Here is a 27,109-nt window from a genome sequence, read left to right on the forward strand (position 1 = left end):
CTTCCCCTAATGTTAGCATCTTATAAAACCATGGTGCAGTTAGCAACACTAAGAAATGAACACTCGGCAGCACTAGTAGTTAAGCTACAGTTTAGCTAATTTATCTGGATTTTCCCAGTTTAACTACTAATGTCCTTTTTCTGTCCCAGGATCCATCATTGCATTTAGTCAGGTCTGCTTAGTCTCCTCTGATCCATGAAGACAAATCTTGGTCCCTCCTTGTTCCTCATGACCTTGACACTTTTTTTATTTTTTTTTTTTGCGGTACACAGGCCTCTCACTGTTGTGGCCCCTCCCGTTACGGAGCACAGGCTCCGGACGCGCAGGCTCAGCGGCCATGGCTCACGGGCACAGCCGCTCCACGGCATGTGGGATCTTCCCGGACCGGGGCACGAACCCGTGTCCCCTGCATCGGCAGGCGGACTCCCAAGCACTGCGCCACCAGGGAAGCCCCGACCTTGACACTTTTGAGGAATACTAGTCAGGTGTCAGTGTCCCTCGGTTTGGGTTTGTCACTATTTTCTCAGGATTAGACTGGTGTTACGGGTTTGGGGGGAAGAATGCCACAGAAGTGAGGTGCTTTTCTCATTGCACCATATCAGGGTACATGACATCAACATGGTTTGTCACTGGTAGTGTTAACCTTGACCCACTTGGTTAAGGTGGTGTCAGCCAGCCTTATTTAGTATTTTTCCCTTTCCAGTCTAGTCATGAGAAGGGGGTCACCAAGTCCTGCCCACACCCAAGGAGAGGGGAGTTACGGTCTACCTCCCGCATGAGAGAATATCAAAGCGTTGGTGAACATATGTTAAAACCACCACGGCAATGAATAAATATTTGAGAGGAGATACTTTGAAGTTTCTCCTTAAAGTTTCACCTACTAATTTTAGCATTCGTCCCTGGATCTTGCCTGTAGCAAATATCACTGTGGTGTTCTAATGGTGGTTTTTTCCCTCAGTCTTCCTGCATTTATTATCTGGAATTCTTCTATAAGGAAGATTTATCCCTCTCTTCCAATTATCTGGTGATTTATATTGGTATGGACTCAGGAATATTTATTTTTTTGAGCTATAATCTAATACTATTATTTTGTATAATATTTTTTTTCTTTTCCTGTTGAAGTCTTTTTCTTATAACATCTTCTTTGGAGCATAATAGCTTCACAGTGGTGTGTTAGGTTCTGCTGTAATAACAAAGTGAATCAGCTAAACATACACATATATCCCCATATCCCCTCCCTCTTGCCTCTCCCTCCCACACTCCCTATCCCACCCCTCCAGGTGGACACAAAGCACCGAGCTGATCTCCCTGTGCTATGCGGCTGCTTCCCACTAGCCATCTATTTTACGTTTGGTAGCGTATATATGTCCATGCCACTCTCTCACTGCGTCCCAGCTTACCCTTCCCCCTCCCCGTGTCCTCAAGTCCATTCTCTATGTCTGCGTCTTTGTTCCTGTCCTGCCCCTAGGTTCTTCAGAACCTTTTTTTTTTTTTTTTTTAGATTCCATATATATGTGTTAGCATACAGTATTTGTTTTTCTCTTTCTGACTTACTTCACTCTGTATGACAGTCTCTAGGTCCATCCACCTCACTACAAATAGCTCAATTTCGTTTCTTTTTATGGCTGCGTGATGTTCCATTGTATATATGTGCCACATCTTCTTTATCCATTCATCTGTTGATGGACACTTACATTGCTTCCATGCCCTGGCTATTACAAATAGAGCTGCAATGAACGTTGTGGTACATGACTCTTTTTGAATTGTGGTTTTCTCAGGGTATATGCCCAGGAGTGGGATTGCGGGGTCATATGGTGGTTCTGTTTTTAGTTTTTTAAGGAACCTCCATACTGTTCTCCATAGTGGCTGTATCAATTTACATTCCCACCAACAGTGCAAGAGGGTTCCCTTTTCTCCACACCCTCTCCAGCACTTACCGTTTGTAGATTTTTTGATGATGGCCATTCTGACTGGTGTGAGGTGATACCTCACTGTAGTTTTGATTTGCATTTCTCTAATGATTAGTGATGTTGAGCATCCTTTCATGTGTTTGTTGGCAGTCTGTATGTCTTCTTTGGAGAAATGTCTATTTAGGTCTTCTGCCCATTTTGGATTGGGTTGTTTGTTTTTTTGTTATTGAGCTGCATGAGCTGCTTGTATATTTTGGAGATTAATTCTTTGTCAGTTGCTTTGTTTGCAAATATTTTCTCCCATTCTGAGGGTTGTCTTTTCGTCTTGTTTGTGGTTTCCTTTGCTGTGCAAAAGCTTTTAAGTTTCATTAGGTCCCACTTATTTTTGTTTTTATTTCCATTTCTCCAGGAGGTGGGTCAAAAAGGATCTTGCTGTGATTTATGTCATAGAGTGTTCTTCCTATGTTTTCCTCTAAGAATTTTATAGTGTCTGGCCTTACATCTAGGTCTTTAATCCATTTTCAGTTTACTTTTGTGTATGGTGTTAGGGAGTGTTCTAATTTCATTCTTTTACATGTAGCTGTCCAGTTTTCCCAGCACCACTTACTGAAGAGGCTGTCTTTTCTCCATTGTACATTCTTGCCTCCTTTATCAAAAACAAGGTGACCGTAGGTGCATGGGTTTATCTCTGGGCTTTCTATCCTGTTCCATTGATCTGTATTTCTGTTTTTGTGCCAGTACCATACTGTCTTGATGACTGTAGCTTTGTAGTATAGTCTGAAGTCAGGGCGCCTGATTCCTCCAGCTCTGTTTTCCTTTCTCAAGATTGCTTTGGCTATTTGGGGTATTTTGTGTTTCCATACAAATTGTGAAATTTTTTGTTCTAGTTCTGTGGAAAATGCCATTGGTAGTTTGATAGGGATTGCATTGAATCTGTAGATTGCTTTGGGTAGTATAGTCATTTTCACAATGTTGAGTCTTCCAATCCAAGAACATGGTATAGCTCTCCATCTGTTTGTATCATCTTTAATTTCTTTCATCAGTGTCTTACAGTTTTCTGCATAGAGGTCTTTTGTCTCCTTGGTAGGTTTATTCCTAGGTATTTTATTCTTTTTGTTGCAGTGGCAAATGGGAGTGTTTCCTTAATTTCTCTTTCAGATTTTCCGTCATTAGTGTATAGGAATGCAAGAGATTTCTGTGCATTAATTTTGTATCCTGCCACTTGACCAGATTCATTGACTAGGTCTAGTAGTTTTCTGGTGGCATCTTTAGGATTCTCTATGTATAGTATCATGTCATCTGCAAACAGTGACAATTTTACTTCTTTTCCGACTTGGATTCCTTTTATTTCTGTTTCTTCTCTGATTACTGTGGCTAAAACTTCCAAAACTATGTTGAATAATAGTGGTGAGAGTGGGCAACCTTGTCTTGTTCCTGATCTTAGAGGAAATGCTTTCAGTTTTTCACCACCGAGAATGATGTTGGCTGTGGGATTGTCATATATGGCCTTTTTTATGTGGAGGAAAGTTCCCTCTGTGCCTACTTTCTGGAGGGTTTTTTGCCATAAATGGGTGTTGAATTTTGTCGAAAGCTTTTTCATCTGTTGAGACGATCATATGGTTTTTCTCCTTCAGTTTGTTAATGTGGTGTATCACATTGATTGATTTGCATATATTGAAGAATCCTTGCATTCCTGGGATAAACCCTACTTGATCATGGTGTATGGTCCTTTTAATGTGCTGTTGGATTCTGTTTGCTAGTATTTTGTTGAGGATTTTTGCATCTATGTTCACCAGTGATATTGGCCTGTAGTTTTTTTTTGTGACGTCTTTGTCTGGTTTTGGTATCAGGGTGATGGTGGCCTCATAGAATGAGAATGAGCAGAATGAGTTTGGGAGTGTTCCCCCCTCTGCTATATTTTGGAAGAGTTTGAGAAGGATGGGTGTTAGCTCTTCTCTAAATGTTTGATAGGATTCTGTATAATATTTTTAATATTATTTATTTTGTTGCTCAAATTGTTCTAGCTTTGGTCACTGGATTGAGAGTTCTTTTGGGTTAGTTCCTGTGTCCACTTGATATGCCCTCATCCTTCTCATTTATTTATTTTTGAGCATTTCTTTCCTTTCTAAGACTAGGCAGTTCTTCAGGCTTATCTTTCCCCTGCCCTAGCCCAGAATCACCATTCTGTCAGAGAGCCCTGGTTCCTGTTACTGGAGAGTGGGATTTAGAAACCAGGGTCTGGGCACTAGGCGCTCATTGCTCCACAGTTAGTCACTGCTTCTAGGGCCTCTCAGCGGACAGAGCTAGGAAATGTATGTATGTGAATGACCCAAGTGTGCACGTACATCCGTATTTATTTGTGTCTATTTTAAACTAAATGTAAGTTCATACTGATATTTCTGACCACAGGGTTCGTTCACCACCCCCGAACTCTGTTTGTTACTTTTTTTCTGACATTGAGAATCCTGGCTCCCATCATCTATAATTATTTACTTATTTAACTCAAGTGTACCTGTAGTACCCCTATGAGAAACAAACTCACCAACTAGAATACTGTGTTTATGACAGTTTGGGGTTTTTTTGCTTTAAACATATCCAATCAGAAGATTGTTTCCCAAGACTTCACGGGCCAGCTCCTTCTTCCCCTCTCCTTTTAGTGCTGTGTTACGTATTCGTAATACAGAATTCACTCGTGACAGTATGCTTTCCATCCTGGATCCTCCAACAGGCTTATTTGGCGGGGAGCGGGGGGTTGCGTATAGTAAAATTTACTCTTGGAGACGTACAGTTCTATGGGTTTTGACAAATGCCTGGAGTCATGTACCTACCACCACCACATCATACAGAGAAGTTCCATAGCCCGAAAAATTCCATCGTGCAACTCTTTTGAAGTCAAGTGCTCCCCCTCCTCTAAACGCTAGCAGCCATTGATCTGTTTTATGTCCCTGTAGTTTTGCCTTTTCCAGAATGTCCTATAAATGGAATCATGTAATATGTAGCCTTTTGCATCTGGCTTCCTTCACTGCTTAGCACGATGCATTTGCGACTCAGCTGTGTCGTTGCACGCGTGAACCGTTAGTTCCCGTCTTTGAGGGCTGGATGGAATTCCGTTGTATGGATGTACCACAGTTTATCCGTTCACCTACTGAAGCGCATCTTAGTTGTTTCCTGGTTGGGGCGGCTGTAAGCAAGACTGCGATACACACTTATGTACAGGTTTCTCTGAATGTAAATCTTCAGCTCACTTGGGTAAATAACTGGGACAGGGACCAATGCGTCACAAGATAAATGTATGTTGAACTTTATGAGGAACCACCAACATGGCTGCACCATTTTGCATTCTCACCAGCAACATGTAAACGTTCTAGTTGCTCTGCATCTTCATGAGCACGTGGTATTGTCAGGCTTCGCTTTCTTTTTTCTTTTCTTAATGTAAAGTGAAAAGTAAGGCTCTAACCTTATTCTTTGCCAAATATCCAAAACTGATGCCATTTAGAAGTTTTAGTCACTCTCACGTGGGTAGAGTGGTAGCTCACTGTGGACTTAATTTGCATTTCCCTAACAACTACTGGTATTGGTTGAACGAGCATCTTTTCGTGAGCTTATTAGTAATCCATTTTTAAAACGGGGCTGTTAGCTTTCTTGTCAAGTTGCCACAGTCCCTTACATATTCTGGATCAAAGTCCTTGACCAGACACGTGACATGTAAACATTTTCTCCAAGTCTGTGACTTGTCTTTTCATTCCCTTCGCAGTGTCTTTTACAGAGCAAATGCTTTTAATTTTGATAAAGTCCAGTTTTTCCATTTTTTTCTGCTCACAGACTGAGCTTTTGGTATCAAATCCAGAGACTTTCTCCTGTGTCTTCTTGAAGAGAATTTATAGTTTGTGTTTCATTTTAGTTTTTTCAGTAAGACTGCATACAATACCTTTACATTTTCATTTTCTGATTGTTGATGATCTCCTACAATGTGAGGTGTAAGTGCTAAATGTATTAAAATTTACACACACTCACACGTTTATATTTAGGAGATGGTTGTACTACTTTGGGGTGGGGAATCCTTTCTCTTTCAAAAAGCAAAAGATAGGTATCGCTTCAAAATCATAAAAAACGTTCTGTGACAAAACCACCATAATTAAGGTAAAAACACCAGAGACAGACTGGGGAAGATACTCGTGCCTCATATGCAACGGGTTAATTATCTCTAGCATAGAAAAAAATTCCTACAAATTGACGAACGGAAGTGAGCAAAGGATAAGAACGGATAATCCCACAAGAGGAAAACCAAATAGCCTCTGAGCCACAACGGGCATCCAGCCTAGAAGGAAAGGCACCACGCCCGTCTTCATCTACACGTGACGGGCCCAGCAAAGGCTGCAAAGGCCGGTGCGGACATGGATGTGGAGAAGGTGGCATGTGCGCACACACTGCTGCTGGAGCCTAATTGATACGACTTCTTGGGAAAACAATCTAGCCACACCTATTAAACTTACCAAGGAAGCACCCTCTCACCTGCCTCAATATGTCAGGTTTTCGTGAAGATGGATGGGTGCATCATCGTCTTAAAGCAGTGGCTTAAAGCTAACGGAACCAAATGTCCGTCACACATGGACTGGTTGAGTTAATCGCGGTAGATCTAAGCTACGGACTGTTACGCAATTACTAAGACAACACTTAGATCCATGTCTAAATACCTGTAGAAAAATGAGATGGGCACATTGCAGGGGCAGGAACAGGGCCGTCACGTGCGTATGAAGGCAAGTCCCTCCAGGTGTCAGCTGCTCTCGTGAGCAGAGGGGTGAGCTGGGAATCTAGTTGGTGGTTGACGCTGATGACCTCGGCAGAGGAAGGCCTTCGTGAGTCTTTGCGCTGTGTCCCTTTTTACGAGTAATGCGTTATTTTCCAACAAAAACTTTAAATGGAAAAATAAAAAAGGTCCAGACTGAAAACCAGGGGACTGCTAATTATTCTTAGTCAGCCCGGAACACTAGCACCTGCTCACTGTGGGTGCGCCCAGGAGTCTGAATGCCAACACCAGCCGTCGGGGCGGTTCCTGTGCCTCCCTCAGGGTGCGGGTGGCGGACGCAAGGGGCCGGGAGCTCTGCGGCTGCCCCTTCCTCCCCGGCTTGCGACGCTCTGTGAGCAGGAGCCCTACCACCCTGGGTCTTCACGGATGCGTCGAAAGCCATGCAGCCACGTGACAGTGACAGCGTGGTGATGAGCGTCAGTGTCTTAGCAGACCTGTGCCTGGCAGCTGTGTTCTATTCTTGACCTGAACGTCTGGTGTGAACCTGGGGAGAGGCCCAGACACCTGAGCTCAGCCCAGGCACAGTCCTCACTCTGAGGAGGTGTCATCGGCTCTCAACTGCTCCTTGACCACTGTGGCCTCAGGCACGTGGGGGCCATCGGGACCCCCCCCCCGCCAGTCCTCTGTGCCGAGGCTTCATACACCATCTGCACTCCTCACCCAGCCCTGCGAGTAGATATCTTGCCCGTCTGTGGGAAGGCTCCAGGGGCACAGGTCCGCCCCACAGCCAGGGTAGCAGCTTGGGGTGAGCATCTCAGCTCTGAGCAACCCTGGGCCCCCTCTGCCATCAAGCCTTCCATGGAAGCCTAACGTGCTGTCCCGCATCTTCCCCCACAGTGAAAAAGAGCCCCACGCTGCTGGAAGTGAGCACGGCCCATTTCACGAGAACCAACAGCTTTGCCGAGGACCTGGACCTGGAAGGGGAGACTCTGCTGGCGCCCATCACCCATGTGTCGCAGTGAGTGTCCGCTCACCCAGGGGTGGTGAGCTAGGAGGGCGTGGGGCTCGGTGCCGGGCCAGGGCTCAGGTCTCCTCACTCAGTGCCCACCGCTCGCTGCCTGCCCTCAGCAACCTGGGGCCACCGACCACCAGGGCCTGGCCTCCGTGCCCGGGCACCAGGCGGGGAGGGGAGCAGGGGCATTTCCCGCCGAGCCTGGGAACACGATCCTCTTGTTTTGACTTATGGAAAACCAGACTGATCATTTTCCACTTGTTTTCGTGCTTTGAGCGTCTGAGAAGATTGTTTTTCTCTCCCCTAGCCCCCTCCCCTGCCCCCCAAAAAAGAGACGACTTTGTTTTTCGCATTTCCCCGGTGGAACCCTGGCCAAAGCCACGGGGCAGATGCCGACTGTTGTCTGCCAGTTGCCGCTGCTGTCCTCAGGGGCTCCTTCAGGTGGAGGAAATGGCTGATTTTCCACGCCTTCCAGTTGGCCTGCCCCCGAGGCACAGCTGGCCTGGGACGCATGCCCGTCCTCCCCCACCGTCGCGGTATCGCCAGGCCAATCCCTGGGGCCCGGCCATGGTGTGATTCCCCTCCGACGTGACTCAGTGCTCCCGGCTAGGGCACCCAGTGGTGACAGCCTGTGGCGGGGTCAGTGGGACACGCGGGCCCGTTCTGGCCACTGCCCCACTGGGGATTCCCCAGAGAAGTCCTTCTGTGCTGGGGTGTGTGAGCGGCCCTCTCGGCCCTTCTGAGAGTCACTTGCTGGCCTTCTTTCCTTCTCTCTGCGGAGTCACTAAGGCGTGTTTCGGCTCTCCGGACTCTCTAAGGGTCTCGAGGTTGTCCTGAACCGTGTGCATCTCTCTGGGAGTGAGGCCCCAGGCTGGCTGCCTTTGCTGCCGGCCAGGTGTGGCCTTTGCCTTGCAGATGACCGAGGAATCGGGACCCGATCTGCAGGGCCTCCTGGCTGCTCTGTAACCAGAGGACTGACAGAGTCGGGGAGCCAGAGTGAGAGGAGGGTTGGACTGTCTCAAGGTGGTACCGTGATCAGACAGGATGGCCTACCATCCTTCCAGGCCCCCAGGCTCACAGGGAGGTTGACAGCACCCCATGGATAGCAGGGTGTGCACAGAAAGCATTCTCAGGCTCGGTGGGAGCCACCCAGGTCACTGGGAAGCAGGGTTATTCATCCTCGTGGACTCGGCACCGGAGCAAGCTTCCAGGCCACCCCTGGGAAGGTGGCTCTGACCTCTGGGCCCATCCCAGAGATGACCTGATAGGCTCACTTGATAAATGGGCAAGGGCGGAGGCGTGAGCAGTGGCGGGTGCCCGGTGGGAGGGGCAGGTGCAGGTCAGCGTCCCAAGGCAGAATGCCAGCTTACCACTCTGGCTGAGGCCCGTACCGAATCTGGGGCGCAAAGGACGCCAAAGCGGTAATAGTTGCAGTTTTGTGGCTGGTGTCTGCAGCCCAGGCGGCAGTGCCTGCTCAGAGCGAGGACGGCCAAGAGCCTGCTGGGAACCACGACCCTCACGCAGGTGGACGGCACCCAGGCCTCACTGTGCCGCTCAGCCTGCCCCTTCCTGTCCTCCTGGCCGCTCTCTTCCTGTCAGAGCTCGCTCTCCTTCGTTCTCTCAGCTGTGGCCTGGCCCCCAGAATGCACATGCAAGGAGTTGCCCCCCGGGTGGACAGGGCCATCACCCACCATCCATCCAGCGGGGCAGTCAGTCTTCACCAGCTCCCCGGGCCCTGCAAGGCCCCTGCAGAGAGGCCCAGGGTGAGGGTGGTGAGGCTGGGGACCGAGGTGGCCCAAAGCCAAGCTCACAGCTGCCTTTCACAGTCCCCCCCTTTTGAAGCGAGGTCCATGTGTGTTGGCATCTGCGTGCACCACGTTTCCCAAGGCTGGGGCCGCCCACCTGCCCAGGGAGCGCCCCAGGAGGGAACTCGAGCCAGTGTAGCTGCATCGTCAGAGGAGCCTGGCCGTTTCTTGTCTTCGCTCCTCCAAGACAGAGGCCCCAAGCTCTCTCTGCTTGCTGTGGGCCTGGGGCATCACCAACCAGAGAGCCTGTGGTGGGCCTTCTCGGTCCAGCAGTCGCATGGCGTGGCCCGCTGGTTGTAGCAGGAGTGGTCCCCTCCAGCGCCGGTTGGGCCTAGGCCGTCCTCACCCGGTAGAGTCCTCGCCCCAGAACCTGTGAACCAGTACAGACCCTGGAGATGAGGCAGCTGGGAAGGTGGGAAGGAGCCTAGGCGTGGTGCTAGGAGGAAGGGTCTGCAGTGAAGGCTGGGAGTGGAAAGACCGAGGCTGCAGTCGAAAGGACACCTCCAGGCACTGTGGTCTGGTCAAGACAGAGTCAAGGTTGAGACGGCAAGGGATCTGCGTGCCCACGTCCTCAGTAGTCAGAGTACTGCTCGGGGGAGCCCAGGTGGGGAAAGGGGGGATGCAGGCACAGTGAAGGAGATGGTGGGGGCCTCAGACCTAGGCGCCCCCAGGGCTGCAGGCTGGGTAGAGGCCCCACCCCACCATGGCTGGGGAAGGAGGTGGCACCGCCGGGCACCATGCTTACTTAGGGCTGTGACTGCCGGCAGGGCAGGGCGGGGAGGGGGATGGCCGGGCCTCGGTGCCCATGCTGGGACCACATTCCTTTGCCTCCCGCACGGCCCGCCTGGTGATTGATGCCCCTCATTAAACTCGGCTCCAGCCGCTCGGGGACCCGTCTCGGCTCCTGCGGGCAGCTCAGCCCCACGGACTCCATGCGGGGAAGAGAGGGGCGCACGCCCTGGCGTGTGTAAGGGATGGGGGGTGTGCGCGGGGGTCTCACAGCGGGCAGAGTGGGTGGGAGGCAGTTACTGAAAAACAGATCCATTTTTCTTCAGCATTTTACTGATGTTAAATGTATTACCATGTTGGGCCAGTTCCAGGATTCAAATTAAAAGCATAAATAAAGACACATTTTGTTTCCATCTCAAGCTCTCCCCGCCCGCTGGGCCCCAGGGAGGTGAGGTCACTGCAGCCTTGATTACGGGAAGGTCCCTGGGGCTGGGCGAAGCTCCTCTTTCCGGGGCCTGTTGGCCATCGGTGGAGCGAGGGGTCAGGGGACTGGGGGTCAGCAAGCCAGCCTGGTGTAACCGAGGGGGCTGCCGGCGAGCAGGGCCCAGGGTGCAGTGGGCGGGGGAGACACAGTAGCTTCGGGCACTCCAGCCCCACAGGCAAGCCCCTGGGCAGCTCCAGGGCCCTCACACGAATCTGGGTGGCCGGGCCGGAGTCGCACCCACACCTTTCAGGAAGATAGTCTTCCAGGGCCAGCAGGGCCAGCAGGGCCAGCAGGCGGCTGTCTGCATGTGTGCCCCTCCCACCCCCCACCCAGTCTTGCCACAGGGCTTCCAAGGAGCAAGTGTGAGGCAGGAGACAAGGCATCTGGGGGAGTGGGGCGTAGCGGAGCCCTGCTCCCCGGGAGCTGGGGTGAGTTCCTAGGCTCCTGCCCCCTGAGGGGAGGGCCACCCCTGTGTGCATCCCTGTGCCTTGCACACGGTGTCCCATCGGGGACAGCCTTGGCACTCCTCTGCAGCCATGAGATTCCTGCTCACCTTTCCAAGGCCCTCTCAAGTCATCCCGTCTCAAGGAGGCGCAGGACGTCCACAGGCCAGGCAGCCGCGTCCTCCTTCAGCCCTGAGGCCCTGAGGCCCTCTGTACCAGCTCCCTGAGCCCTAGCACGGGCCCTGGGACTCCTTTTTGGGTACCTGTCTCCCAGGATCCTCGGCTCCTGGGGAGCGGGCGATGTGCGGCTCCCCTGGGCCTCTCCCTATCTCAAGCCCCAGGCTGGAGGGAGCTCCAGGACTATGGCTCCCACCCCAAGGCACACAGGGGCCCCCAGCCAGCGCCTCCCGAGGAGGAGATGAAGCAAGGGCTGTGGGCGCCTCAGCATGGGTGCTGGCGTGCAGGGCCAGGGGCGGCTGGGTCAGAACTGGCCTCAGCATCGGGACCTGTGGCTCTGAGCTCCAGGGCTGTGTGTGTGGGCCGTGGCCTGGGTACCCTTTCTCTCAGCAGCCTTGGGAGACTGCGGCCCTTCCCATGGAGTCCTCCCCACGGCTGCAGTCAGCCAGGAGTGGCCTGGCACCCACATCTGCCCCACCGGTTGCACGTGGACACCCAAGACAGGTAGTTCAAGTGGCCAGACCCTCTGTGAGCACAGCAGCCTGTGGTTTCCCTGAAGGGTCCCTCCAGGAGAGTTGGTCCCTGGTCCCTCCAGCTCTCTCATCACGGCATCTCGGGTGGGCGAGATTCAGCTCTCTTTAACTAGCCACCGCTCTGTCCCGCTCTGCAGGGGGAAGAGTTCGGTTAGCACCCTGTACACCAAGATAGGCACAGGGCAGGCCAGGGGCCTTCTAGGAAAGGCAAGCAGAGGGAAGGCAAGGCCAAGGCTGGGGCGCTACAGGTCACCCACCAGGTGACCACGAGCAAGCAGGCTCACACACACTCACACACACCCAGCGAGCATATACTTGCAGGCCTCCTGCGACATGACAGCCTGGAGGTCCTTGAGCAAAACCAGCCCTGTGTGCGTTAATTAGAATTTCCATGTCTTCAACTTTCTCCTGGACCCTGCGGAATCTCACGCCAAAACGTTCAAGTTTCTCTTCTCCAGCAAGGCCGCTGTGGCCTGGCTTTCATCCACATCACTACTAATGTCTCCTGAAATCTGCATTTGTCAGCGAGGCCAGGGCCAGCCCCATGCCTTCTGGAAACGGGGGCAAATGTCACAAGGCTTGGTCCTGCACTCAGCTCCGTGGACCAGGGGTACTAGCTCTATTGATGGGACTAGGTTTGCTTGGGACGCTTCAGAGACACCCAGGGCCCACTGCGGCCCACACCCATGGACCCTGGAGGCGCCAGGCGCTGCACCTCTGCGAACACCCAAGCCCCTCGCTCTCTTTCTCACCCTGCAAACTTTGGTGGGAAAGGACGGAGAGGCCTTTCTGGGGCCAGTGTCCAGGGGGATAAAGGAGGGGGCTTGCCAGGAACAGATGAGGCTAGTTTGTCTTTCCAGACCACTGTCCTGTCTTCCTCGGAGCTCCAGACCACCTCTGTCTGCACAAGGTGCCAAGGAAGCCCCGTGGGAGCCCGCCCGGGAGGGCTGTGCGAAGCTACATGAGTCACAGGCTCCCCGTCAGAGCCTCGCAGCTCCGGCCAGGCGCAAACCCGTCTCTGAAATGCACGGGGGGATTAAATGTTCTCCTAATTAAATTAAAAGCGAGGCGGAGTGGCTCAGTGGGAAAGAGACGGGACTGGGAATCGGATGCCCCCAGTCTGGCTCCCAGCCTGCACCAGCCCAGCTGCGGGCTGCCCCCGGAGGCCCCTAACCTCTGGGCGCCTCGCTTCCTCCATCTGAACATGAGAGGAAGACGCAGCCAGTCTCCCGGGGCTGCTGCTCTGGGGAGTGGGCCCGCCGTCTGGGTGGGAGGCCCAGAGGAAAGCGGGGAGGCTCCTTACTTCCTCAGAAGCCACCCGTAACCCCCGGCCCAGGCGCTCTCAGGCCCCGCTCAGCAGTCTCCGTGGTGCAGGTCCTCAGCAAGGCTAGCGTGGACCGGGCTAGGGTTAGGGTTAGGGTAGCGCCGGAGGAGAGACCGTCCACACCCTAGAAGTGGCTGGGGAAAACGACTGCACAGACCGCACGGGTGTTGACGTGGAGACATTTCTCGCCGTCGGGGAGTACCACACAGCTCCCTCTTGGGCTCTGCTTGAACCTAGAAGGGGAGACTGAGTCCCAAGGCAGCCTGATCAGGAAGCCTGAGGTGTGTGTCCCCTGAGCCGAGGGTGGAGGGTGCTTGTGGGCAGACCCAGCCCCTCTGCAGGCCTGGGTTGGCCCTCTCTCAAGTCAAGTTTAGAAAGGACTGTCCTTGCATACAGGACACTGTTTTCGACTTGAAGGATGAAGTACACGCAGATGAGTACACAGGTCTCAGGTGTACTGCTTTATGCATTTTCAGCCCCTGGCACGCACGTAACCAGCCCCCAGCTGAGGCAGCAGAACCTCCCGGGAAGCCCCTAGGCTCCCGCTTCCTGTCACTGATGCCCACGGGTAACCAGTGTCCTGGCTTCTAGCAACAGGACTCGGCTTTGTCCGTTCTTGAACTTTCTATCGAGACTCACACAGTGCACGCGCCCGTTTGTCCGAGTCCCTGGGAGCCCCGCCGTCTGGCTGAAGAGAGCAGTGCCGCCCTCCTTCCTTGCCGGCTGGCGCCCCGCTGTGTGAATGGCCTACACTTTGGTTATCCATTCTCCTTGGATGGCCACTTGGACAATTTCCAAGGCAGGGCTGTTATCATTATTGCTAACAATATTCTGTCTAGTCCGATGAACACATGGGCTGCTTTCTGGCGAGTATGTGCCTAGGTGCGGAGCTGCCAGGTCACTGGACGAGCTTGTTGACTTAGTAAACATTGACTAACGGTTTCCCAAAGCAGGCATATACCATTTCCACTCCCACCAGTGGCATCGGGGCATTCTGGCTGCTCTATATCCTAACACTGGGCATTCTCCATCACTTCCCTTCTAGCCATACTGGTGTCTGGTGGCATCAACTTGTGACTTTAATGTGCAGTAAGCCAACGGCTAATACAATTGAGCCCCTTTCTACATGAGTATTGTTTAGTTGGATATCGTCCTTTGTAAAAGGCCCACGTCGGCTGCCCACTTTCTACTGGGGTATCTTTTCTTTTGATTGTAGGAGTTCTGTCTTTACCCTGGACATGAGTCATTGGTCAGATTATTTGGAATATATATATATATACACAACACCTCTTCCTCTGCAGGTCACCCTTTTCCTCTCTTAAGGTGTCTTTTGATGAACAGAAGGTCTTAATTTTAAGGTGATCCAGTTAATCAAACATTTCCTTTCTGGAGAGTGCTATCTGTGTCCTATTTAAGAAACTCTGACTACTCCAAGGTCATAAAGATATTCTGGTTTTTTCTAAAGCTTTAACAGTTCACCTTTCACACGGAGATCTACAGTCCGCCTGGAATCAATTTTTGCATGCAGTACGAGGCTGAGGTCAGGGTACAGTTTTCCCCCATTTGGATATCCAGCTTGACTCAGCACCCTTTACTGAAAAGACCATCCTTTCTCCACTGCCCTACCGTATCAGCATCGTTATAAACCAGCTCACTGTCTACACATGGCTCTATTCGCTTCCATGAGTCAGATCTCAGTTTTTCTTTTTTGCCAGGGCCATGTTTCATCATCACTATAGTTTGATACCAGCCCTGGACAGCTGATCAAGCAGGCTCCAGCCAGTTCTCCTGCCTTGCTTGGCTGTCTTTGTGTGGCACCTGTCTCTCCATCCACGTGCCAGTTTCCACAGAAAACTTCTAATAGGTGCGGCGGCTCTCTAGATGATTATGGGGAGAGTAAACATCTTTACTATGTTGAGTCTTTGCAACTGTGGTCTCGACGTGTCCCTCATTTATTGAGGTCTTCTTTCATTTCTCCTACCGTGTCCTGTAGTTCTCAGTGCAGTGATCACGCACCCCTTGTCTGAGATTTCTTGTTCCTTGTTAGCTGGTGTTGGTTATGGGTTCACCAAGCCTGGGGACACTGCCCACCGGCGGACTCTGGCCAGCCTGGCTCATTTTATCCTGCCTGTGGGTGCCACGGCAGCCACCTCACCTCTCTGAGCCTCAGTGCCCTCTTGCAGACATGAGGGATGTGTCTCACGGTGCTGGCGTTAGCTTCTGAGAAGGCGGGGTCAGGCACCCAGCTGCGCACCTGCTTCAGGAAAGTGCCCCGCCCGACAGCAGACAGTGTAAAATGTCACCTTACGGCGAGGGGCCCCTCGGGGACACCCTTACTTGGCCTGAGAGCTTCTGAGACCACCAGGTCACAAGCTTCCGTGGGACACAGATGAGGCCACAGTGCGCCGCCGTTAGGCGTCGTCCTTATTTAACAAGATACGCCTGGAGGCCCCAAAGCCCCGGGCCCCAGGATGGGCTAGCGGCAGAGGAGAGACGCAGACCCACAATCCACAGCGCCTCGCCCCTGGGAGAGGGGCTCATGAGCTGTTCTGGCCCCTGTGGAGGTGCAGGGAGAAACCTGGCGCCCACTGTGCTCCTCTTGGGGGGAATGCAGAGGCCCATGCCCCACGGTGGTCACAGGTGCCCCGCCCTGCCTCTGCCCTCTATTCTCATCGCAGTCGGGCTCACCTGCCAAGGACGGCACCCATCTTCAAGCAGAGTGAGGACCAGGGCAGGCCACAAACCCTGCCTTCCCCGGTGCTGTGCTTGGCACGGAAGGGAAGCGCACGGTGCCTCTAGGGTTCTGAGCGGCCCGCAGGCTGCACAGCCCGAATGTGGCAGCAGCGTTCGTAGACCTGGTGGCTTTCGGGTGCTCAGGAGAGGGTGAGCCTCTGGCAGGATCGACTGAGCCCGTCCCGCGTCGGGGGTGGGAGGGGCGCTGCTGCCGGCCGAGTCTTCGGTAGGGCCCTGCGAGCGCTTCGTCAGTCAGTCCCCCGACTCACAGGACTGGGTCTTGCCGGCGTCCCCCGTGAGGTAGCGGCAGTCTTTAGGGGAGCCCCAGTCTGTGATGGGGAAGCTGGACTGGCACCCTGAGGGCTGGCAAGCAGGGGGTGGGGAGGTAACTAGCCAGCAGAGGCAAAGAAGCCTGGCCTCTGGTTTGGGTCTGCGCCCCCAAAGTGTTTCTATGGCCCTCCGGGCAGGAGAGAACAGTCCGTGCGGAGACAGCCTGTGCGCTGGTTGGGTGACTCTGTGACCATCTTCTCCAGTGAGAATTCTTCGCGTTCAGTCTCTTCGCACACCACGGACCTGGCACCGCCGTGTGAGGAGGGCGAGGGGCGCGCAGGCCTGCAGACTACTCCAGGGCAGCGCTGACCTGGCCCCCCAGGCTACAGTGGCAGACCCAGCTCTGTGGCTTCTCATGCTGCCCCAGAGCGCCCCCTCTAGCGTTCATTCTTTAAGATTTACCAGCCCTCTTGGGACAGTGCAGGAGTCCTGGGCAGGGGCCACGCCTTAGATGCACATCCTCAGCAATGAGTGGCTAGCGGTCCGAGGTCTGGCTAGACGTCTGTCAGGTTTGGTTGGCCCGTGGGGATGCCGGGTGCCACCTTAGAGTCCTCGTGGAGGGAAGAGGAAGAGAAAGAAAAGCTGGAGGCAGAGGGAGCTAGGAGGCCAGGTCCAGCCTCAGAGACTGGCATCCCTGGTGTCCACGTCATCCTCACACCTCCAGCCGTGACCCTACTGTTGCTTTGATCTTCCCAGTAAGTAACCTCTTGACCTGGCAGTGGCCCGAGAGGCTCACGCTGACGATGGCACAGGGAGTGCCTGGAGAAGAGTAGGTGCACCCCAGGGGTTCACACACGAGCTCGCCCATTTCAGCGGGCACAAGGGCAGCTTAGGAGGGGGTACATAAAGCTCCGAGAAAGGAATTTTTTTAGGGGAAATTCAAGGCATTTTCAAAGGTAATTTTGACTCTACCTGATTTGTCTTCCAAGAGCTTGGAACCGAGCCATCACAGGTCAGACTACACTGCACCCAAAGTAGAGTCCTTGCTGTGCCCTGTGGTGCCTTGCTGGGGAAACTGAGGCAGAGAGCAGGGTGACTTCGTAAAACAACAGAAGATATTTGGGAGATTGGGGGGGCGGGTAGGTAAGGCTGTTCAGAGCACAGAGCTACACACACTCTCTCTCCCTCTCTCCCTCTCTCTCTCTCTCTCTCTCTCCCTCTCTCCCCATTCAGCATCCTTCCCCACAGCCTCACTTGTGGTTCTGGGCCGAACACTGCTGCCCTCGGAGAGCCAGGCCCCTGAGGAGGAGGTGGGCGGCACCAGGCAGCCAGCCGCTGGTCCTCTGCTTAACTCCTCAGTTGGCTGATCTCTGTATCTGGGGTACAAAGTTCAGGGTAAGGTCACATTGGGACCTTTAGCTGAAAGTCCTTGAGCACGTTCTGGGCGAGTCCTCCTGGCCCCGCTCGGTCTGCACTGGGGCCCAGTGTCTCCCACTCCCTGGCCGGGATTGGGCAGCTGTCCTCGGGCCCAAGGTGACCTTTCTTTTCCTACTTAACCTCCTCTCTTGGGCCTTTTGTAGGTGGGCTTGGTTTTCAATGTTTTCTTTAGGTTCATATCCAGGTTTGTTAAGTTAAATTGAATCTCTTCCAGTCTGAAACACTTGAGTGCTTTTCTTCTGCTCTTCTTTTTGAACTGCCGCATGAACCCCCCAGCTGGGTGTGTGGGCTCCAGGTGGGAGCTCGTGGGGCCTGGCTGCAAGGCCAGGGTCATAAGATGGGGCAGCCTTGGGTGGAGCAATGCTCAGGAAAACTGGCTCCCAGCCTGACCGAGCTCGGGCCGGTGTGTGTGCAGCGGCAGGGGGTGGGACCATCCCCAGGGGCTCCAAGGGCCTCATTTGAGATGCTCTCCCAGTGACCCCCCGTCTGCGGCTGTGCCGGTAAAAGCTCTGTGCTCGCGGGCCCCCCGCCCCCCACCTGCCTGTCTCAGGCACTGGGAAATGGACTCTTCAGACCACACGGCCTGGGTTCGGGGGGGGGGAGGGGGGGATGTATCCCTTTAGAGGCCAGGAGATGGAAAGACCGGGAAACCAAAGACCTGAGACCAAAGACGAGAGGACCTTGCTCAGCTGCTGGCAGAGCCAGGGCTAGGCCCTCAGCTCTGAACTCTGAACCCTGAGCTCTTCTGCTGTCCCAGAGGGGCCTGTCTGCTCTAGTGGGGCCTGTGCTCCACCCCACGCCAGGCCCAGCCAGTCCCCTTCATCACCTGGGCCCAGTGACCCCAGTCCCGGGGGTGGCTGGCGCACTTTCCTGAGCACCGAGCGCCGGTGGGGCAGCGCGTGGCCGTCAGCTTGGCCGGGCCCTGCTCCTCAGCGTGCTCCCCCCAGTCCCACACGCAGGGGACGGGAGACAGCGCCCCCCAGTTAATTCTGCGGCAGCCCACGCCTGCAAGGAGAGGCTGGTGGAGCTGAGGCACTACAGAAACACTGAGACGTGGGGTCAGAAAGGACAGGGAAGCTGGTCTCGGGCTAGCTCAAGAGTACTTGTCCAGGAGACCCAAGTGGGCAAGACCAAGACAAGGGTGCCGCCTTCCCCAGCCCAGGCAGGAGGCTCCGCGTAGCCCTGAGCAAGGCCAGAAGGCCGACGTGCGCCTCACGGCCCACGCTGCAGAGCTGCAGCCTTCTCCCCAGGCAGAAGTGCAGGCCACGCGGAGCCTGGGGCTTATGAAAACAGTTCCATGAGCAAACAAAGGGCGCTGTCTGAGGAGAGTGGAGCTTGGCCTTTGTTTAGCAGTGGACACTCTGCCGGGGCACCAGGCCCCCCCCTGCGCTGAGCCCCTGAAATGCCACAGAAGCTCCTGCCCATCACCGTCCTCGCTGGCTCTGACGACCTGCAGAAATATCACTCTCTCCGCCTGTTGCCACCTGGCCACACAGGTACAAGGTCCCAGTGACTCAGGCCAAAGAGAAGCTGAGCGTGACCAGCCAGCCCACCATGCGAGGCTGATCACGGCCTTGTCTCATTTACTGGGGCTGGTGTTGGCCTCTGCCTGTAAATGTTTAACTCCTGAGGGTGCTGACCTCAGGGCCTGGGAGGCTCAGACTGGATGGGGGAGAGGGGCTCCTTCTTGCCGGTGTGTACGCAGGGACCCTGTGGTGGGAAAGGGCGGCATCAGCCTTTGCAGCGGGCCCACCAGCTCCGCAGCCAGCAGAGCAAAGGCTGGATAGGAAGAGGGCCGGCCCCACAGTGTGCTGCAGGGAGAAGCAGCGCCGTCCTCCCCCGCGTAGGTGAGCGCGGGCCCGAGCCGGAGGCCCGGCCCCGAGGGCCCCTCGGTGGTTTCCCACCGCTTCAGGCCCGGGGCGCGGGCGCCTCACTTGGAATCGCTGGTTGCCCCACAAGGGCCCGGCCTAGGTCTCCCGCTGGCGGGAGGAAGCTGTGGAGGCTGGTTTGCTGGGGCCACCCAGTGCGGGCTCAGGAAGGGAAGGAATGTGACCGAGGCCGGGTGTGGCTCAGCAGAGTGCAGCCAGTTGTGGGTTTTTCTTGGGGCCGAGATAGACGTGAGCAGAGATGGAGGCCCCTCTCTCTCAGTCCCCACCACACACACTAGGACCTTTCTTCAGCGTGTGGCTGTGGAGCTGGAGGCCAAGGACACCCTCTGGAAATCTGAATTCCATTCGCTCTTGGCAAAGAGCAGCTTCCTGCTTGGGGAAGGTGTGCGCGTGTGTGCGCGCGCGTGTGCACACACGGCCATGGGGGCTGGCGGAGGGAGAGGCGCGTGGGTGGAGCAATGTTTGACGAGACGTGTAAGGTGACCCCAGCACTTCCCGGCACTGGATAGCACTTGCAGAGCTCGTCCAGAGGAGTCGAGACGAATACCTGGAGTGAATGAATCAGAAACGTGCGGGCTGCGCTGCCTTTGAAACAGGCTCTGGCTTAAAACAGTCACGGCAAAACACGCCTTTGAATTTGAAAGCCAGAACTTTTTGCAAAATAATTCAAAAAGTTTGCTGAACCTTAAACCTTTCCTGATGATTCCTTCCTTCTGAAGTTAACTCGTTAAAGTTGCTCCAATCCCAGCCTCGTGCCAGACCAGCTTCCTGGAAACCCTCGCCAACTGCTGGCCTTTGGAAAGGCTCGTCGCCCTAATAGCTGTTTAAAAAAAAAAAAAAAAAAAGCTCACTGGGCACCTTGGCTGCAGGGTCTGAAAAGTCCTTTGTGCTAGCTCCAGCTGCAGTTTTTCCAGGCCTCGCTTCTGGGGCTGACTGGAGCTGTCTCTCTTCGTTTCCTCTTACAGTGGCGGGCGCTGGGCCGGCTTCTTCCCGCCCAGCTTCTCTGCCAACGGTGTATCCAGGCCTCCCCACGCCCAGGTGGATGTCCAGGGCAGAGCCCTTGGAGAGGGTGGGTGTGGGCATGTCCCAAGAGGGTCGCCAGCCTCAACTTCCTCTCTGTTCCTTCTCCCCATGGGGAGAGATCAGGACCCCCTCCTAGGTCAACACTGTGTCACTTCCCCAGAATACCCGGGACCCAACTAGTTCCCAAGCAGCGCCATTTCAGAAGGGAAGACAATTTGCTCCTCCCCAAAGCAGAGTCTCGGCGATATAAAGCATGAATGTGAAATGGGGTCTAAGGTATAGTTTAAAAGAGTTTAAAATGTGAAGATGCATTGGAAAGTATTTAAACGAACACAGACATTAGGCAAATCAACAGAAAAACGTATCAACTGTTGTCACTGTTGCATTAATCAAAATCAGAGATTACCTGAAAATGGAAAAAACTTACATAAAAACTTGATATAGTGAGACACAGCAGTCAGAACATGCTGTACACGGTTCACTTCTTTAAAAATCACTCCTCTCAAAATTCTGTAATGACAAAACATATGTAACATTTCATTTCCTAGGAGAGCCTTGCTGATCTGCAGATGGGTGGAGGGCACCCCTTCCCATCGAGGGGGGCGGGGGCGGGGGGCTCGCTGGGAGCCCGCCCAGGGCCTGCTCTCACTCCAGCTCTGCCTCTCCCTGTCAAAACCCTCTTTGTGCCGGAGCAGCCCCCGCCCCTTGCAGTGACATGAACCAGAGCCCACACCGCTGTGCCGCGGGAGCTGCCCCTCGCCGGCCACCCCAGCCCTGCAGCGGAGGGCTGCTCGTTCACGGCCCGGCAGAACATCTGCATGAGCTGCAGCACACTGTTCCTTCCCTATTAAAATGCTGTGCTTAAAAAAATAATAATAATAAAGTAATCTTATACGCACACGGTAAAACACATTCAGTGTACAGAGGGAATAGGGAGAAAGATCAGGCTGTCCCCACCCCAGCCCTGAATTCCTAAGCTTCCTTCCCCAAAGGTTACCACTTTTAACAGTTTCCTATTGTATTTTTTCAGAATGTGTTATAGGGGCAAACATGTATCTATAATATACCTCCTTTTTACACAAGTGGTAACATATATATTTATCTGCAGTTTGCCTTTTTGACTTAATACATAGGTATGCCAGACTTTCTGAGCTGCCCAGACAAGACTGGTCCATCAGGGCAGTACACGTCAGGGGCATTTTTATTTTGCAGTGGCATGTGTGCACACACACATGAACAGGTGGCAGCTCAGTGCACTGCAGCTGAAGTGCTGCTTTCTCGCGCTTAGCTTCCAGGACCCTTGAGAGAGCGCGGCCTCTGCTCTCAGCCTGCTGGGCTGGGCTTTCCCCACATGGGGCTGTGCTCATGGCGGCTCTAGTCTTTCTGGCATGGGTCCTGTTCCTGGGGAACACGAGGACCCAGCTGCCTGAAAAAGGCACGTAGGTGGTGGGGTGGGAGGCCTGTAACAAGGCTAAAGAGTATCGTGCTGGCTGTTAATCAGAGAGCCTTCCATCAAAGGATGCAGAGATGGGCTGCTCATTGAAGCCTGATTAAGGCCAGGAGCATTTTCAAGGGCAACACTGACTTGACCGCAGCTGGCAGGAGGTGGCCAACAGTTACTTGCTTGATGGTCTGGGCAGGAAGCAACCCCAGGGCATCTGAAGAGAACGGAGCCCTGGCCAGTGCCCTGTGCGGGGACCTGTCTCCGCAGGCATCATGCTGTAAGGAAACCTTTCAGCTTTCCGTAAGCAAGCCCTCTCATTTCTTGGTGAGCACGCGGCGGCCCCAGTGTGCGCTGTGCAAAGGGAAGACGCCTGTGTGTTCTGGAGATGGATCTATGTTAAGACATCTAGCGCTTCTCCTTTTTATTAACAGCTGCACAGCATTTCACTGTGCCATAATGTATGGAACAAGCCCCCTATTGATGGATGTATAGGGCAGCTAAAGACGGCCATTAACCATTCAAATATTCACTAATGAACTGCCCGATGATGAAATTAGTCCCTCTGAAACATCCCTCCCCACTGAACACTATTGTTTCTCCCCACCCATCTTCTCCCTGCTCTATCTCTGTTGACTGGGTCTCCTCCTGGCCTGTCTCTTATCAAATAAGGACAATGTAAAGTAAATCACTTATGAAGAAGAACCGTAAATCTTGTCAAGATAAGAGATTTCATGAAGTTAAGGGCAGTGAAATTGAAGAATCTCTAACAGAGATTAGGAGATTAGGCAGAGTTAAACCAGTCATCAAGTGAAGAGAAAATCAAGGCTGATACCTAGATAAGCATTTCAAAAAAGAAATAATAAAAGCAGATGAAATAATTAAAGGATTAAGGGTAGGCCCTTAGTGAAGCCATGAAGCCCTGCCTTCTACAGAAATGATCCTCTGTGTGGACGTGCTGCCAAAGTCCATTATGAAGTGAAAGATGCCCTACTGTGGCATCACAGCATGTTTTATAAACATGCCACCAGAACCTCTCTCAATTCACGAGTAGGTATCTACGATTATAACAACTTACATTTATATAAGATAATCTTGTTTTCAAAACTATTATTACTACTTCTCAAGGTAACTTCCCAATCAAGTCTATTTTTCATGAAATTTTAAGTGCATTCACTTCAAGAGGCCCGTTTTTCCCCCATTTCCAGCAAGGTTAAGATATCTGTACATGTTTTGATAGATACTACCAAATCATAAAGGCTGGTACCCATTTATGCTACTATGAAAATTGCACAGACATGCCCGTTTCCCCACACCTTCACCAACAAGTGAGTAGTCCCAGTTTTTATCTTTATTAATTTGATTGAGGAAGAAATGGTGTACTGGAGTGCTCATTTACATTTCTTTTATTGTAAATGAGGCTTTTATCTCTTCAAAGAAGTAAACACATTTGTTTTTTCTTTTTTGTGAACCATTTCTCCATACCCTTAATTTTTTTAATACCTCTTCTTACTGATTTATAGGAACTCTGTCTTAGATGTTGAAAATATTTTATCCCAATTTTTCTTCAGTCTTTGAGCTTCTGTAGTTTTCTGCTGGCAGGATTTTTAAATTTGAGTGTTTGGGGGGTTTTTGTTTTTGTTTTTTGTTTTGCATTTCTTATATTTTATTAAAAGTTGAGCTTGTTTATGTGTTTCAGAAGCCAGTTGTATTTTCTTTTCATAAACTGTTCAAATTTTTGGTCCATTTTTTCCTGTTGGACTTCAGAATTTTTAAATTTTGACAGTCAGCTCTGGCAGTCTTTTGTGATTTGAGGTCCTTGTCTTAAAGTTTGGAAAAATTTTGGAAAAAAGCCTCATTCTGAGATTGTTTTAATAAATTCTCCCATGTTTTCTTCTGTCATCTTTATTTTTCACATTAAAAAATAGTTTTAATTGAAGTATGGTTAATTTACATGTATTAGTTTCAAGTGTAAAGCAAAGTGATTCAGTTACACACACACACACACATATATCTACATGCATACACATATATATATATATTCTTCTTCAGATTATTTTCCCTTATAGGTTATTACAAGATGCTGAGTATAGTTCTCTGGGCTATACAGTAGGTCCTTGTTGTCTACCTACGTTATATATAGTAGTGTGTATATGTTAATCCCAAACTTCTAATTTATCTCTCCCCCACCCCACTCTCCCCTTTGGTAACCGTAAGTTTGTGTTCTATGTCTGTGAGTCTATTTCTGTCTTGTAAATAAGTTCATTTGTATCATTTTTTTAGTTTCCACATATAAGTGATATGAATATGATTATCTGTCTCTCCTGTCTGACTTACTTCACTTAATATGGTAATCTCTAGGTCCACCCATGTTGCTGCAAATGGCATTATTTCATTCTTTTTTATGGCTGAGTAATATTCCATTGTGTATTATGTGTGTGTGTGTGTACATATATATATATGTACACACATACATATACACACACCACATCTTCTTTATCCATTCATCTGTTGATGGACATTTAGGTTGGTTCCATGTCTTGGCTATTGTAAATAGTGCTGCTATGAACATTGGGGTGCATGTATCTTTTTTTTTTTTTTTTTGCGGTATGCGGGCCTCTCACTGTTGTGGCCTCTCCCGTTGCGGAGCACAGGCTCTGGATGCGCAGGCTCAGTGGCCATGCCTCACAGGCCCGGCCGCTCCGCGGCGTGTGGGATCCTCCCGGACTGGGGCACGAACCCGTGTCCCCTGCATCGGCAGGTGGACTCTCAACCACTGCGCCACCAGGGAAGCCCGCATGTATCTTTTTGAATTAGCGTTTTCTCTGGATATATGCCCAGGAGTGGGATTGCAGGATCGTATGGTTAACTCTATTTTTACTTTTATAAGTTACCTCCATACTGGTCTCCATAGCAGCTGTACCAATTTGACATTCCCACCAACAGTGTAGGAGGGTTCCTTTTTCTCCATACCCTCATTTATTATTTATAGACTTTTTAATGATGGCCATTCTGACTGGTGTGAGGCGATACCTCATTGTAGTTTTGACTGCGTTTCTCTAATAATTAGTGATACTGAGCATCTTTTCATGTGCCTGCTGGCCATCTGTGTGTCTTCTTTGGAGAGATGTCTATCTAGTCTTCTGCCCGATTTTTGATTGGGTTGGGGTTTTTTTGATATTAAGCTGTATAAGTTGTTTGTGTATTTTGGGAATTAATCCCGTGTCGGTAGCATCATTTACAAATATTTCCTCCCAGTCCATAGGCTGTCTTTTCATTTTGTTTATGATTTCCTTTGTTGTGCAAAAGCTTTTAAGTTTAATTAGATCCCGTTTGTTTATTTTTATTTCCATTACTCTATGAGACAGATCCAAAATAATATTGCTGTTATTTATGTCGAAGAGTGTTCTGCCTATGTTTTCCTCTAGGAGTTTTATAGTATCCAGTCTTACATTTATATGTTTAATCCACTTTGAGTTTATTTTTGTATGTGGTGTTCAAGAATGTTCTAATTTCATTCTTTTACATGTAGCTGTCCAGTTTTCCCAGCACCATTTATTGAAGAGACTGTCTTTTCTTCATTGTATATTCTTGCCTCCTTTGTTGTAGATTAATTGACCATAAGTGCGGGGGTTTATTTCTGCGCCTTCTATCCTGTTCCATTGATCTATATGTCTGTTTCTGTGCCCGTGCCATGCTGTTTTGATTACTGTAGCTTTGTAGTATAGTCTGAAGTCAGGGAGCGTCATTCCTCCAGCTCTGCTCTTCTTTCTCAAGATCGTTTTGTCTTTTCAGGGTCTTGTGTTTCCATACAAATTTTAAAATTTTTTGTTCTAGTTCTGTGAAAAACGTCATTGGTAATGTGAATGGGATTGCACTGAATCTGTAAATTGCCTTAGGTAGTACAGTCATTTTTAACACTATTGATTCTTCCAATCCAAGAACACAGTGTATCTTTCCATCTGTTTGGGTCATCTTCAGTTTCTTTCAACAGCATCTTACAGTTTTTGGAGTAAAGGTCTTTTGTCTCCTTAGGTAGGTTTATCCCTAAGTATTTTATTCTTTTCAACGCAATGGTAAATGGGATTGTTTCCTTAATTTCTCTTTCTGATATTTCGTTGTTAGTGTATAGAAATGCAACAGATTTCTGTATGTTAATTTTGTATCCAGCAACTTTACTGAATTCACTGATGAGCTCTAGTAGTTTTCTGGCAGCATCTTTAGGATTTTCTATATATAGCATCATGTCATCTGCAAACAGTGAGAGTTCTACTTCTTTTACAATTTGGATTCCTTTTATTTCTTTTTCTTCTCTGATTGCTGTGGCTAGGAATTCCAAAACTATGTTGAATACAAGTGGCGAGAGTGGGCATCCTTCATCTTTTTACATTTAAATAGTGCTCCCTCTAGATTTGGACATAAGGAGTCATTAAATTCGATTTATTTTCTATGTGTCTAACTAGTTACCCCAACACTATTTATTTGAATACATCATCTTCTTTCCACTGACTTAAGTTGTTACCTTTATCATATTTCAAACTCTCATTTAATGTGTCCATTTCTAGATTGTCTTATGGATGGCTGATGGGCCTAGTGACGGGCCAGCCTCAGTTATTTGACTTTTGAACTTTATGATGTGCTTGTGAGTATAGCAGGTTTCCCCCATCTCTCTTACTCATAAGAGGAAGCTGCATTTCACACAGTACAGTCAACCAGGGAATCCATGGCATGGCCTCAGACCACAACACTCTAGACACAGGATTAGCTCTTGAGTTGGACGGGAAGCCTGAGTGTTTGGGGCTGAGTCCTCGCCTTGGTGGCTAATGCTGTCAGGGAACAGGAGCACTTGTCTCTTCTGGGCTCACTCACACGGCAGAGTCCAGACAAGGGGTCTCTTCCGGGCTCACTCACACGGCAGAGTCCAGACAAGGGGTCTCTTCCGGGCTCACTCACACGGCAGAGTCCAGACAAGGGACGCACCTGGGTCTCGGGTCTGACCCTGGGGGCCACTTCCTACTCATGTATGATCACAGTTTCTGGGCATCTTATGAAAACTGAATTCAGTAACTCAAGAAAGTAAATAAGCCTAATTCAAAAAGGAAAAGAATGGCAATAAGAAAAATCTGTAACATGTAGCCAGCCCCTCCCCTCC

At 51.2% G+C, this 27,109-nt stretch overlaps 1 protein-coding gene across 1 annotated transcript in view; it reads left to right on the top strand.

Moving 5' to 3' along the window:
• Nucleotides 1-27,109, top strand: part of KCNQ1 (potassium voltage-gated channel subfamily Q member 1) — a 345,053-nt gene that overhangs the window by 154,488 nt on the left and 163,456 nt on the right. Inside the window, exon 11 of the mRNA XM_067747923.1 lies at nucleotides 7,555-7,675. Within this exon, the coding sequence (XP_067604024.1) occupies nucleotides 7,555-7,675 (121 nt within the window). The remainder of the gene's footprint in view (nucleotides 1-7,554; nucleotides 7,676-27,109) is intronic.

This window comes from Pseudorca crassidens, chromosome 9, assembly GCF_039906515.1.
Source record: "Pseudorca crassidens isolate mPseCra1 chromosome 9, mPseCra1.hap1, whole genome shotgun sequence".
Classification (NCBI taxonomy): domain Eukaryota; kingdom Metazoa; phylum Chordata; class Mammalia; order Artiodactyla; family Delphinidae; genus Pseudorca; species Pseudorca crassidens.